The sequence below is a fragment of the Thamnophis sirtalis genome, unplaced genomic scaffold (genome assembly GCF_051295495.1).
Source record: "Thamnophis sirtalis isolate CommonGarterSnake01/CBP01778 unplaced genomic scaffold, rThaSir2_p1.2 scaffold_2, whole genome shotgun sequence".
Lineage (NCBI taxonomy): Eukaryota > Metazoa > Chordata > Lepidosauria > Squamata > Natricidae > Thamnophis > Thamnophis sirtalis.
Window position 1 is genome coordinate 36,162,651 of NW_028261382.1, and position 14,642 is coordinate 36,177,292.

Consider the following 14,642-nt stretch of genomic DNA (forward strand, 5'->3'; position numbering starts at 1 on the left):
TGCCACAAAGAAGAGGGAGGGGGTCAACCTATTCTCCAAAGCATCAGAAGGCAGGATAAGAAGCAATGGGTGGAAATTAATCAAGGAAAGAAGCAACCTAGAACTCTCTTCCTCCCTCCTTCTCTTCCCTTGCCTTCTCCATTCCTTCCCTGGTTCCCTTCTTCTCTTCTCTTCCCTTCCATCCCATCTCATCCCCTTCTTATTTATTTATTTATTTATTTATTTATTTATTTATTTATTTATTTATTTATTTATTTATTTATTTATTTATTTATTTGTCTTGTATGCTGCCCACTCCCGGAGGACTCCGGGCGGCTCACAAAAGACAAGGGAAAGGGGGGGGGGGAACGAGACAAAGACAACATATTAAAAACAAAACCAACATTCACAATTTCCGTGGAGGTAGATGCTTCTCAGCTCCCCCAGCCTGCTGGAACAGCCAAGACTTGGTGGCTGACAGTGGCTTTGCAGAAGGCCGGGAGGGTAGTAAGGGTCCGGATCTCAACAGGGAGCTCGTTCCAGAGGGCTGGAGCTGCAACAGAGAAGGCTCTCCCCCGGGGAGTCGCCAGCCGACATTGGCTGGCAGATGGAATCTTCTCTTCTCTCTCCTCCTCTCTCCCCTTCTCCTCCTCCTCTCCTCTCTTCTCCTCTCTTCCATCCCATTCCTTCTTCTCCTCTCTCCTCTTCTCCTCCCCTCCTCCCTTCCATTCCATCCCATTCCTTCTCCTCTCTTCCCTCCCCTTCTCTCTTCAGCTGTACAAGCCTAGTTCCCTTAACTTATCTTATTTTTAAATTTATTTCCCCTGTAATCTGGTTTCTCCAGCCATTTTACCCCGGGGCTACAGATTCCCCTCCTCCCTCCCGCCATGCCAGCCTGCCTTGCAACCGGATGTTCTCTTCCCCTTATCGCCTAAGGAGAAGACCCAAGCATATATGCCAGGGCTTTCCAAACACTTGAACCTGACAGGTTTCCGTTGGATGTTTCGACAGATGTTTCCGCTGGCAGGCCGGCCTGTCGGTTTGCATTTCCTGCCTTCCCTGCCTGCAGCTTTTGCTTTCACAGGGAAAATTGGGAGAATTGGCAAGTCACCCTTTCTGTTTTTCCACCACTGTTCAAACTTTGTGGGATGGTTTCCCTTAGCGTCATAAATTTTGGGCTCAATTGTGGTCGTAACTCCAGGGCAACCAAGGCTCTGTTCGGACATCGTAGTGCAGTGTTTCTCAACCTTGGCAACTTGAAGATGTCCGGACTTCAACTCCCAGAATTCCCCAGCCAGCATTCGCTGGCTGGGGAATTCTGGGAGTTGAAGTCCGGACATCTTCAAGTTGCCAAGGTTGAGAAACACTGTCGTAGTGGACCCAAATGCAGCTTGGACAATGGAGTTTTTTTGTAAATCCTGTTCTGACCGAGGCTTCCTGAGAGCATGAAGCCAACTCCTGGTCCCGGCAAAAACCCCTTTTATTAATTGACTGTGATTTCTGCTCATTCACCTCCAGCAAAGTCTTTCTAGGGAGGATTTACAGTCACAGACCTTCTCTGGCTTGGAGAGCTGCCAGGCCGATCTCTGCAAAACTTGGCCAGGAGCCTTGGAGAGTCACGAACCAATGGAGCGAACTAATTCGAATGAATAGAATAGAATGAATAGAATAAAGAGAATAGAATAGAATTAGAATAGAATAATAGAATAGAAAATAGAACGGAACAGAACAGAATATAGAGAATAGACTAGAATAGAATAGAATAAAATAGAGAGAATAGACTAGAATTAGAATATAGAGAATAGAAAATAAAATAAAACAGAAAAGAATAAATAGAAAATATAGAATACAGAAAATAGAATAGAATAGGAATATAGAACATAGAACAGAATTAGAATAGAATAGAATAGAATAGAGTATAAAATATAGAATATAGAACTGGAAGGGACCTTGGAGGTCTTCTAGTCCAGCCCTCTGCTCAAGCAGGAGACCCTATACCAGCAGGAGGGGGGAAAGGAGGAGGGGGAAATGACTCCCTCTGTTCCAGCTTCAACTTTTTTTTTACTTTCCCATAATAATACAAACTGGCCCCATCTATACCCCAAAGGGCCCAAAGTCCCTTTTTTCCCCACCACCCTTTGATCGGCCACTAAACTAATCCTTGTAAATCGGGGACTCTCTGCAGCTTAGGGGGAGGAGGGCAGACTCCATCCTATGGTAGCTTACTCAGCAAACAGGGGCTTAGTGCCCCCCCTCTCGCCCCCCCCCCGCTGCTGTTGTCTCCCTCCTTCTCTCCCCCCCCCCCGTCTCCCCTCCGCGCGGGCCATCCGCAGCGGATGCTACGCCAGGGAGCCCTCCGATTGGCCCTGCCGGCCGTGACGTGGCGGCGGCACCACCGACTTCTCTGCATCAGCATCACAATCCGGCCACGCCCTGCGTGGACCGCCTGCCCATCTTTCCCCTCCACCCGCGGAGGGGAGGAAGGCAGTCAGCTGAGCCTGCCAGCTTCGGAGCGCAAGGATCCCTTCTTCTCCTCCTCCTTCTTCGCGTTATCCTTTCCAGCAAAGGCGAGGGGAAAGCGGAAAGAAAGAAAGAGAAAGAAAGGAAAAAAAGAGAGAGGGAGGAAAAGGGGTTTCCCCTCTTCCAAGCCCCCCAACCCAAAACAGAGAGGAGCCACCAGAGACGTCATGGCACCCGCTGGCTTGAAAGCCGTGGTGGGAGAAAGTAAGGGAACCCTTCTTCGTTTTCTTCCATGTCTTTGGATTGTATGGACCAGGGGAAGGGGCTGCGCGGGACCCTCTCCCTTTTTCCAAGGTCGAGAAGGGGGGTTGCCCTATATATAAATCGGGGAGTGGGGAGGGGAGGCGAAAGGGGGTCATTTCTGGCAGCAATCTGGGGACTTCAAAGGCCTGGGGTGAGTGGGTGGGTGGGCTATTCGCCCCTTCCCCGCCGCCGTTCCAGCTGATCCAAAGGTTTTTTTTTCATGCCTCTTTTTTCCCCCTCCTGTTTTCTTCCTGGCGTCCTTGCTGATTTATTTTTATTTTATGTTTTAAGGGCAAGTCGATTGATTTTGCGCTGGGAAACCTGCCTGGCTTTGACGTGGGGGAGAAGGATGGAAAGAGACAGCGTAGGAGGGAGGTGGGAGAAAAAACGAATGGGCGAATGTTGCTCCGGAGGGAGGGAGGGAGGCTGGGCTTGTAGCAGCCATTGACGGTGCAAAAAATAAAAAAATAAAAGGAGGGGGGGGGGGAGAAGAAGGATTCGAGCCAAGCCAGGCTTTTCCTGCGAAGTTGAATCCTGCTGCTGTAATTTTATTTTATTTTATTTTATTTCCTGCGGGTGGTGGGGAAAAAGGAGGCGAAGGGTGAATATTTTGCTTTTGTTTTTCCCAGCCTTCTCCTCTCCCTTGCTTTTTTTCAAACGGGGGGGGGGGAGAGATGAGCAAATCTTGGAGAGGAACGATCCATGGCTTTAAGCATTTAGGCTGCAAAGAAGGGTTTATCCTTCTGGGAGGGATAATAATAAGGGTGAGAAATTTTTGTAACGGCGCATCCCCAGATTTCTTACGCTTAGAAGACGAGAGGTGTTGCATATTTTGCAAAATGAGTATGGTGGGCGACATTGTTTGGCTGATGCCTTTCGGTTTTTGTTTTTGTTTTAAGAAAAGAAAGAAATGCCGGGATTTCTTTCTCTATCTTTCTCTGCCTGTCACATTTTCTGCCCCCTGTTCAACAAGGGGAAAAAATAAAATAAAATCGGGTAAATACATTGCTGTGGAAATCTGGCAGAAACCCTGCAAAAAACAGTTTGAAGGGTTTAGGAATGAAGAGGTAGCAAAGATGCAACATTTATCTCCTGTCTTTTTCTCCTGTCTATTCCAGCCTTTAATAGAAAGAGAGAGAGAGAGAGAAAGAAAGAAAGAAAGAAAGAAAGAAAGAAAGATAGATAGATAGATAGATAGATAGATAGATAGATAGATAGATAGATAGATAGATAGATAGATAGATAGATAGATAGATAGATATTAAAGGCTGGGATACACACACACGTGTGTGTGTGTGTGTGTATATATACACACACACATACAAACACACACACATACATATATACATATACACATATAGAGATTAGAGGTGGATGGATGGGATGGAGAGATAGAGATAGATAGATAGATAGATAGATAGATAGATAGATAGATAGATAGATAGATAGATAGATAGATGATAGATACACAGACACATATGTGTGTATGTATGTGTGTATATATATAACATTTAGTGTGTGTGTGTGTGTGTGTGTGTGTGTGTGTGTATATATATATATATATATATATATATATATATATATATATATATATATATATATATATATATATATATATATATATATATAACATTCAGACACAAGTATTTTAATTCTCTCTGTGTGTGTGTGTGTGTAACTAAATTCTTTAAGCAATTCCTTTGAACGATTTGCAGAGTATCTGTGTTCCCCCACCTCCTTCATTTTCCCTCCCCATCCCCAAAAAATTGGCTCTGATTTTTTTAAAAAAAAAAGAGAGGGGAAAGCTGTTTGCACAAGGTCCATAAATGTGATTCCATGATTCTCTAAGGGTCTCCTGCTTGAACAGGGGGTTGGGCTAGATGACCTCCAAGCTCCCTTCCAGCTGTGTTATTCTATGTTGTTTATTGCTCCTTTTAGTTCTGGGTTCTGTGGTCACTGGCATTTTTAAGAGCAGATTCGGAGGACGGTGCACTAAGGTTCATTTTCCGCCCCCTTTAAAGTCAGAAGGCTGAGACTCTTAAAAACAATTTAGCAGGATTGGCTGCAAAATTTGAGTCTTTCGCATTCGGACCGAACTTCCTGTGAGGTGGCGCAGAGGTGTACCAACCTGGGTTCTCTATGCCTGATTTTGAGTGGAATGTTCTGGTTGGGCTTGCTTAAACCCCCTGAGCTGCCTTCAACAATTACAGCTAAGCTATTTTATTTTTAATAAGAGGATTGACCAGGTTGCATCCGGCATAATTGCCCCGTAGGTTGTGGTGTGCCTGCATGGATGTATCTGCCGAGATTGACCCTCCCTAGGAGATTAGAAGGAGCAAAATCCGGGAGGGAAGATCATTTCCCCTCCCCCTCCCTCTTCCATCCAGAAGCATCAGCCATGTTGTGACTTCAGCTTGATGCTGCAGTCGGAGAAGGTTGGGCTCGAACTAGGGTGCAGTGGTGACCCTTGGCAGAGATTGGCAGTGGGACCTGGGGGATTGGTGATGGCTCAGTGGCTAAGACGCTGAGTTTGTCGTTCAGAAACGTCGGCCGTTTGGCGGTTTGAATCCCTAGCGCCGTGTAACGGAGTAAGCCCCTGTTATTTGTCCCAGCAAAGAGTCATGAACCAACGAAGCGAACTAATGGTCTCCTGCAAACTCCACTCCCCTTTCGCTCCTCTTTTATTTCCCCTGGGAGGGGCCATTCATCGTCCACCTGTGGTGGGTGGCCTTACTCCCAAGTCAACCCTTGTTCCTTAGCTCTTCCCTTCGTCTGGCAACTCTGCACATGGGCACAGTGGGAAGAGGCTCCAGCTGTTCTTCCGCCTCACTGATGTCTGACTCTGAAGGCAGCTGATAACTTGCATACGGCCCTGGCCCCGTCTCTGCCTCTGACACAGAGCCCTCACCAGAGCCTTCCCCAGACTCCAGGACTGGCCCATCTTCCTCCCCAACCATCTCATTGTCTGAATCCGCTGGCGGGCCACAACAATTGCAAAGGACATTTCTGAGTCTTTGGGAGATTTTTCAGGACAGCCCAGGAGTGGATAGCATTGAATTTTCTGAGCTGTGACTGGCTGTAATTTGAAAAAAATAAATAAAGCATGGATCTCTTCAGTCTCTTTTAAAGGATATTATATTGTCTCTCTTTACGGAAAGACAACTGTTGTTGTTACTGTTTTTTTTTCTCTTTTGCAATTCTTGCATATCCTGTTGCAAAACCCACTCTTGTGCCTTGGCTCGGGTTTAGCTACAGATATGACCTTCGTTGGAATTCCTGGTGTCTTCCTGGCGTCCTGGGCCCTAGGTCCCATCCCCCCCAGCAAACATGGATTTTGTAGTCCAGCACAAGGCAGTAGGGTGTCTTATTGATTTACAGTGCCCTTATAGCTAAGGTGTGCAACTTGGCGGTTAGTCCACGAATATTGCAACCTGTTCCAATTGTAACTTTTGGAGAGTGTGACCCCCATCCCGACTGCTCTCTCTTCCTTCTCTGAACTCCACGCTTGGCAAAGAATCAATTGAAAATTAAATTGTTGTGTTTTTCCACTTTTCTCTGATGTTTGAGTTTGATGCCCAAGGAATGTGTATTGAAAATAGTGGTTTTTTTTTTAAAAAAATAGTTCCTTGAGTGTCTGTTTAATTTTTAAAAAGTTGAATTTGCACACGATGTAATTATAACATATCTATTTAGATAGTTGATATGGTCACCCATCTCACAACTGAGACTCAAGTAGCAAGCAAGCTGGTTTCATAGAACATAAAGTTGGAAGGGATCTTGGAGGTCTTCTAGTCCAACCCCCTGCTCCAACAGAAGAGCCTATACCATTTCAGACAAATGGTTGTCCAATCTCCTCTTGAAAAACCTCCATTGATGGATCACCCAGCAATAGATGCACCCATCAATAGAGAAACACTAATTAGAACATAGAATCATAGGTTTGGAAGGGACCTTGGAGGTCTTCTAGTCCAGCCCGCTGCTCAAGCATTATTGAATTGAGAATGGGACTTGGGCACAGTGTGATTCTCCCATTCTCAGCCATTTTCAATTGCTGGTCCAGGGAGGAAGGAATTCAATGTTCCAACACTCCTAATATCCTAAGTAGCCTTATGATTGTGTTTATGAGTCTCTCCTTAATCTTGGGGGTGCCTATGATTCTATCATTGTCCTTTCAATGCTCCTACTTGAGGCTTTTGTTCTGTTGTTAACGCTTGATGAGTTTGGAATGTTGTAGCCATTTCACTGCCCAACTAGGTAGCATCATCAGTGCTGGTGAGTGTGGGGTTTGCTCACTGTTTATACACAGCAGCTTGCCCTGCCTGGAGTGAGATTACCTAATCGGGTAATGGAACGTCTGCGAACAACCAAGCCAAGGTCAGAGAGCACAAGGGACTCTACAGTTCAATTCTTGAGCTACAGATGTTCTCTTCCATCGTTCTTATGTCTTGGGAGATATTTGGGCCCGTTCTAGCCGGTTTCTTTTAAGAATAGAATAGAATAGAATAGAATTCTTTATTGGCCAAGTGTGATTGGAGTGGAGTGGAGTGGAGTGGAGTGGAGTGGAGTGGAGTGGAGTAGAGTAGAGTAGAGTAGAGTAGAGTAGAGTAGAGTAGAGTAGAGTAGAGTAGAGTAGAGTAGAGTAGAGTAGAATTATTTATTGGCCAAGTGTGATTGGAGTGGAGTGGACTGGACTGGACTGGAGTGGAGTGGACTGGAGTGGAGTGGAGTGGAGTGGAGTGGACTGGAGTGGAGTGGAGTGGAGTGGAGTGGAGTGGAGTGGAGTAGAGTAGAGTAGAGTAGAGTAGAATTCTTTATTGGCCAAGCGTTATTTTGAGTGGAGTTGAGTAGAATAGAATAGAATAGAATAGAATAATTCTTTATTGGCCAAGTGTGATTGGAATGGAGTGGAGTAGAATAGAATAGAATAGAATAGAATAGAATAGAATAATAATATAATTCTTTATTGGCCAAGTGTAAGTGGAGTGGAGTAGAGTGGAGTGGAGTGGATAGAGTAGAGTAGAATTCTTTATTGGCCAAGTGTGATTGGAATGGAGTGGAGTAGAATAGAATAGAAAATAAGCAATCAAATCATACTAGGAAACAATCAATATAAATCGTAAAGATACAAGCAAGAAAGTTACAGTCCTGCAGTCATAAGTGGGAGGAGATGGGGGATAGGAACGATGAGAAGACTAATAGTAACAGTAATGCAGCCGTAGTAAATAGTTTGACAGTGTTGTGGGAATTAGTTGTTAAGCAGAGTGATGGCCTTCGGGGAAAAAACTGTCCTTGTGTCTAGTTGTCTTGGTGTGCAGGGCCCTATAGTGTCGCTTTGAGGGTAGGAGTTGAAACATTTTATGTCCAGGATGCGAGGGGTCTGTAGCTATTTTCACAGCCCTCTTTTTGACTCCTGCAGTGTTACAGGTCCTCCATGGAAGGCAGGTTGGTAGCCATTGTTTTTTTCTGCAGTTCTGATTCTCCTCTGAAGTCCGTGTCTGTCTGAATTGCAAATTTCCCTGTCTTACACAAGTCACGTACTCGGTGGGAACTCCTGCTACTGTGGTATTTTCCATGTGGGAAAGTGAGAATGGTTCAGCCTTGCCTTTTCCTCGTCAGTCAGAAGGATGACAAAGCCTGTTTACATGGGCAAAGTATTTCTGAGTTTTCTGGAGACCGTCCCTCTCCTGAATTCCAGAAACACAACCCCTCCACGGATCACCGCAAACTCCCCTTTCTCCTTTCCTGCTTATTCTAAAATTGGCCCTTGTCAAATCGAAAGCCAAAAAAAAAGGGAGAGGCCAGTTCTGCTGCAATGCAGCTCAGAGAGTTTGATGTTCTGGCCAGATTAGGTTAGTCTTAACACGCTGTTCAAACAGGAGACCCTATAATATTCCAGACAATAGAATAGAACAGAATTCTTTCTTGCCCAAGTGTGATTGGACACTCAAAGAATTTGTCTTGGGTGCATAAGCTCGAAGTTCAAAAATCCTCAAGACTCATAAGATGCAACACTTAGTGATAGTCATTCTTCTCGTTGTGCCATATCCATCATCGGAGGTTGGCGATCATGCTCACAATCCTATTTTTGTCAAGAGCCGCCATAGTGATAGTCATGGGTTACTAATAAGCAATCAAATCATACTAGGAAACAAATAAAACAATATAAATTGGAAAGATATAAACAACATGGTTATAGTCACAAGTGGGGAGGGATAGGTACTAGGAAGGAAGAGAAGAATAATAGAATGCAGACTTGCTAAATAGTTTGACAGTGTTGTGGGAATTAGTTGTTTAGCAGACTGATGGCGTTCGGGAAAAAACTGTCCTTGTGTTTAGTTGTCTTGGTGTGCAGGGCCCTGTAGCATCGTTTTGAGGGTAGGAGTTGAAACAATTGATGTCCAGTCATAAGTGGGAGGAGATGGGGGATAGGAACGATGTAGTGGAGAATAAATGGCCTTCCGCACAGCCCTCAAGACCTGGCTCTCCCATCAGGTCTGGGGATAGGTTCCCAATTTACCCGCCCGAGTGCTGACTGTTGAATGCAAGTTGTGTTTTTATTATTTTCTTTCTTTTGTTCACATATTGTTTGTCTTTGATATTGCACCCCCTTCCCTGTGATTGTAAGCCGCCCTGAGTCCCCTCAGGGAAAAGGGCAGCCTATAAATCTTAATAAAATGACTAAATGACTAAATGCGAGGGGGTCTGTAGATATTTTCACAGCCCTCTTTTTGACTCGTGCAGTGTTACAGGTCCTCCATGGAAGGCAAGTTGGTAGCCATTGTTTTTTCTGCAGTGGCCATCCTGGAGAAGGGCGGCATACAAATAAACCAAATACAATTTTCTTCTTAAAAGTCTTCCCATAATTTCCAAAGGCAACCTGTTTAAGATCCATTTACTTATATTCTAAATATCCTATTGGTGTCCTTGCCCTGTAGTGGAGAATAAATGGCCCTTAAAAGGTATATGAAAAAAGAGATTCTCTAGAATTAGATGATTCAGTAGTACTCTACTCAATGACTGTAAAAGATTAGATTTTTTTAAAAAGCAGGTATGCAGGCAGCTATCTTTCCCCCCTGATGAATGCTCAGCTCATAAGGATAACAGAATTGGAAGGGACCTTGGAGGTCTTCTAGTCTAATACCTTACTCAAGCAGGAGATCCTGTGGTCAAATAGTTATCCAACCTCTTCTTGAAAACCTCCAGCGATGGAGAACCCACAGGTTCTGGAGGCTAATTGTTCTAAATATCAGGAAATTTCTCTTTAGTTTAAGGTCGGTTCTCTCCTTGATTACTTTCCATCCATTGCTCCTCGTTCTGCTTTCAAAATTTCTTTCTTTTTATTTTGGTGGGGCAACACATGGACCATGAAGAAGCTTTTCCCTTACATATGCCTTAATCTGAAGGGGAGCAACTATTCCTTTTAACCAAGGAACAATAGACTTGCAATCTCGGGGGGGGGGGCAGAGGGGTATGTGTAGTAGGCCTTGCTCTCTGGAATCTACAGGATTCGGTTTTTTCCAAGTTGTGAAGAAACAAACTGAAAGTTCGCGATGTGTGGTCACAGGAAGCGCCGGTTATATTCTTCTTCCTCCTTTTGTTTGAGAAGTGCTGTGGGCGAAGAAACAGTCTTTTAAAAACAGAACAAAACATTTTCCCCATATCAGCTATGCCTCTTGTATGGAGCAGAAGTTTGGGGTTTATACTCAACCACAGTCCTAGAACAAACCCAGTCCCAGCACTTGAGATGGATTTGGGGTGTAGATCCAAGGACATCTGTTGCAGCCGTTAGAGCTGAATTGGGAATTCATACAATTCATGCACTTATTCATACAACTAACTGGTGCAAAGTCAATGAAATGGAGACTGATAAGACTCCCCAAGTTAAGTCTACTAGAGCAAGTAAAGTTACAATCACAAATCACCTGGATCACCAAACTAACACATTTGGTAAGAAGCTGTGGCCTGTCTCTTGCGTAACAGGCAGTGGTGGGTTCCTACCAGTTCGCACCTATTCGGTAGAACCGGTTCATCAAATCTACCGAACTGGTTAGAAGAGGTTCCACCAGTGGACCCGGAAAGCAGGCCACACCTACAGAAGAGGTTCCAAAATTTTTTGAAACCCACCACTGGTCCTTGGATATGATTATTCTACACTATCATGCTCCTATTTATAAAACTCAGTGCCTCTGTGAAAGGTAAGGATGACTACTGAGTTTGTGGTGCAATCAGAACATTCCCTGTGTTGAAGTTTTAACGCAAACCAAAGATGCCTTTTAAAAAACAAGTTTACATCATATTCTTATGCATGCCAGTGTTGTGTGTGAGGTAATTTAAGGTGGTTCTGACAAGTGTCGTCGGCATCTTCATATCCGGTCACATGGGCAGCAAGCCACTCCCACAAAGGAGGCCACACCCACAGAGTAGGTTCGAACAATTTTTGCAACCCACCACTGGTAACAGGAGAACAATTCCCTAAAAGCTGCCCAGAGAATTAAGGATATAGAAGCCCAACATGATAGAGCTATCCTTAGTAAGGTGGGAAACCTGAAATGGCTGAGTAACTATCAACGTACTTTCCAAGTAGGCAGCTATTTGACGTTATAATTGCCGAAACATCTTAGGGAGATATTTACGTAAACGAGATTCGAACAAGCTTGACACAATAATAGTCAGATAGGGGAGAAACCACTCTATACCCTACAATGAGTGTCTCTGCATTTGCGGAGTGGCAGAGTAGAGGACCTGGCTCACATCCTATTTGATTGTTGCTTGTAGAAGGGGGTGAGAGGCAGAGACCTTGGTCCATATACCAAATGAAGGACCCCTTGGGATCCCCCTATCAAAACAACTTACCGTATGTGCGACCGGAACCGGGAAATAACATTTAACGCAGCACAGGACTTCAACAAAATGGTTCGGTTGAGATCTGCATACGTGGGACCGATTGGGGTAGATTGTAAGGGTGACCCCAAAATATATATATTTACATCGTTTCCTTCTATTGTATATATTTATGTGTTCAATTAGATTGTGTCTTATCCTATAACTGGGATGGCGAATCTATGGCCCATGTGCCAGAGGTGGCACACAGATCCCTCTCTCTTGGCATGGGTGCTATCACTGACTGGTCTTTGTGGGCCAGAAAATGGCCCAAAAATGCCCCCAAAACAGGCTGGTTTTGGGGCCATTTTCAGGTCAGTTTTGGGGTGTTTTGGGGGTGTTTTCCAGGCCATTTCCAGGCTGTTTCTTGGGCCATTTTCAGGACATTTTTCAGTCCATTTCAGGACATTTAAAGGGTGTTTTCAGGACACTTTTTAAGCCAGTTTTGGCCCAAAAAACAGCCTGAAAACAGCTTGAAAACGGCCCCCAAACCAGCCTGAAAATGGCCCAAAAATGGCAAACAATGGCAAAAGAAAGGCATGCATGCACCGGCCAGCTGGTGTTGGGGTTTCTCGCACTCTGGCATGGGCACATGCACACACACGCATAACGCATTCCAGTTTGGGGTACTTGGTGCCCAAAAGGTTTGCTATCCCTGTCCTATAACTATTGTATTTTACCCTACTCTTATTTTAAATTGTTTGCATAGGATTTTGTTGGCAACATACGTTTGAATCTTGTGCTTTGACGTGGCCTGTAGGTTAATCAATAAAGCTTGTCATAATAACTAAAAGAGAAATTAAACTTTTAACAGTGCAACGATACTGACATTCTCACCCGGAAACTGAATTTAAACAATGTCCAGTGTTACGATTAGAGCTACGCAGACAGCAACAAAGGGTTGTGAATTGTGATGAAGTCATTGTGGTCCAGGTAGTGGGATTTGCAGCCCAGCTAATTCAAGAAGCTAATTCAGTGTTTCTCAACCTTGGCCACTTGAAGATGTCTGGACTTGGGTACGGACTCTGCTTGTATTAGTTTCAGATAAATATCTCAAAAATTGTCCTAAGAGGGGGTTCCTTACTTTGCGCCGTGATGAAACAGCCGAGGTTTCTGGCCGGAGATATGATTCAGCCTTGGTTGCCCCCCCCCCTTCTGTTCGCAGCAAAAAAAAAAAGCTGCAAACTTCAAAGAAAGCTCTTACCAGCTGGATCTCTCTCTCAATCTTCTTTGCCTGAAGATTGAGATATCTACCAGGTGTTTAGGCAGATAACGCAACTAGAAACCTGGGGGCAGCTCAATTAAGCCGCCGCCAACAGCAAGGTCCCGCCCCGGAAGTCCAGCTGGCTGGGGAATTCTGGGAGTTGAAGTCCAGACATCTTCAAGTGGCCAAGGTTGAAAAACACTGAGCTAATTTTAGCCACAGTCAATGTTATGGTTTAACTTTAACTTCTACCCTGGGGCTGATGCCAACTCATCGTGGATTAATTCTTTTCCTAATTCCCCTCCTTTGATTGTTGTTGTTTTTTTGCAGAGATTATGGCTGATGTCATAAAGAAAGTAAAAAAGAAGGGAGAATGGAAGGTGAGTTCAAAACAAATCGATGGCTTTTTCTTACATAGACTGTTTGATGCCTATATCCCACTGCCATTTGGCCTGGTTTCTGATTTAGTCTATCTTCTGAGTTTGCACAACACTCAATCGCGTGCACATAAGAAAAATGAGATTCAATGGTGAAAAGAATACGGTTCTGCATTTAGGCAAGAAAAACGAAATGCACAGGTACAGTATAGGTGGTACCTTGCTGAATAGTAGTAACTGTGAGAGGGATCTTGGAGTCCTAGTGGACAACCATTTAAATAGGAGCCAGCTGTGTGCAGCAGCTGCCAAAAAAGCCAACACAATTCTAGGCTACATAAACAGAGGGATAGAATCAAGATCACGTGAAGTGTTAATACCCCTTTATAAGGCCTTGGTAAGGCCACACTTGGAATACGGCATCCAGTTTTGGTCGCCAAGATGTAGAAAAGATGTAGAGACTCTAAAAAGAGTGCAGAGAAGAGCAACAAAGATGATTAGGGGACATATGAGGAACGGTTGCAGGAACTGGGGATGTCTAGTTGAATGAAAAGAAGAACTAGGGGAGACATGATGGCAGTGTTCCAATATCTCAGGGGTTGCCACAAAGAAGAGGGAGTCAAACTATTCTCCAAGGCACCTGAGGGTAGAACAAGAAGCAATTGGTGGAAACTAATCAAGGAGCAACTTAGACCTGAGGAGAAATTTCCTGACAGGGAGAACAATTAATCAGTGGAACAGAAGTTGCCTCCAGAAGTTGTGAATGCTCCAACATTGGAAGTCTTTAAGAAGATGTTGGCTAACCATTTGTCTGAAATGGTATAGGGTTTCCTGCCTAGGCAGGGGGTTGGACTAGAAGACCTCCAAGGTCCCTTCCAACTCTGCTATTTTGTTGTGTTGTGTTGTGTTCTGTTCTGTTGTATTGTATTGTATTATTGTATTGTATTATTGTATTGTATTGTATTGTATTAAGAATAAACAAAGTACCACCAGGAAGACTAGCAAAAATGTTTCCAAACAGATTACCAGAATGCTGGAAATGCAAACAGACACAGGGAACATACTACCACATGTGGTGGGCCTGTCCTTCAACAAAAAAATATTGGATAAGGATAAAAAAAATGGTTGGAGGAAATGGTAAAACAGCAAATAGAATTAAAACCAGATCTATTTCTATTAGTGACATTTCCCTTCTCCGTGCTTTTCCCAGGTGCTGGTGGTGGATCAGCTGAGCATGCGTATGCTCTCCTCCTGTTGCAAAATGACAGATATCATGACGGAGGGGATAACAAGTAAGTAGAACTTTGGGGCTGTGCTAACACCACCCATTGGGACCCAAAATCTGTCCCTTCTTGTGCACAACCTGCAACATTCCTTTAGGATGAACCTCTCAGGGAGAATGTTCAGATGTCTCTTCTGAAATCCTCAAGGATACAGCTCCT

At 44.3% G+C, this 14,642-nt stretch overlaps 1 protein-coding gene across 2 annotated transcripts in view; it reads left to right on the forward strand.

Annotated features, from left to right (window-relative positions):
• The first annotated feature begins 2,434 nt into the window (after window positions 1-2,434).
• LOC106552257 (syntaxin-binding protein 1) overlaps window positions 2,435-14,642 on the forward strand; it is a 37,612-nt gene continuing 25,404 nt past the window's right edge. The window contains exons 1-3 of one of the 2 annotated variants that reach the window (XM_087704793.1): window positions 2,435-2,703; window positions 13,157-13,206; window positions 14,411-14,492. In XM_087704793.1, the coding sequence (XP_087560919.1) occupies window positions 2,667-2,703; window positions 13,157-13,206; window positions 14,411-14,492 (169 nt within the window). In that variant the 5' untranslated portion in view covers window positions 2,435-2,666. The remainder of the gene's footprint in view (window positions 2,704-13,156; window positions 13,207-14,410; window positions 14,493-14,642) is intronic. The other variant, XM_087704794.1, reaches the window with a different exon arrangement.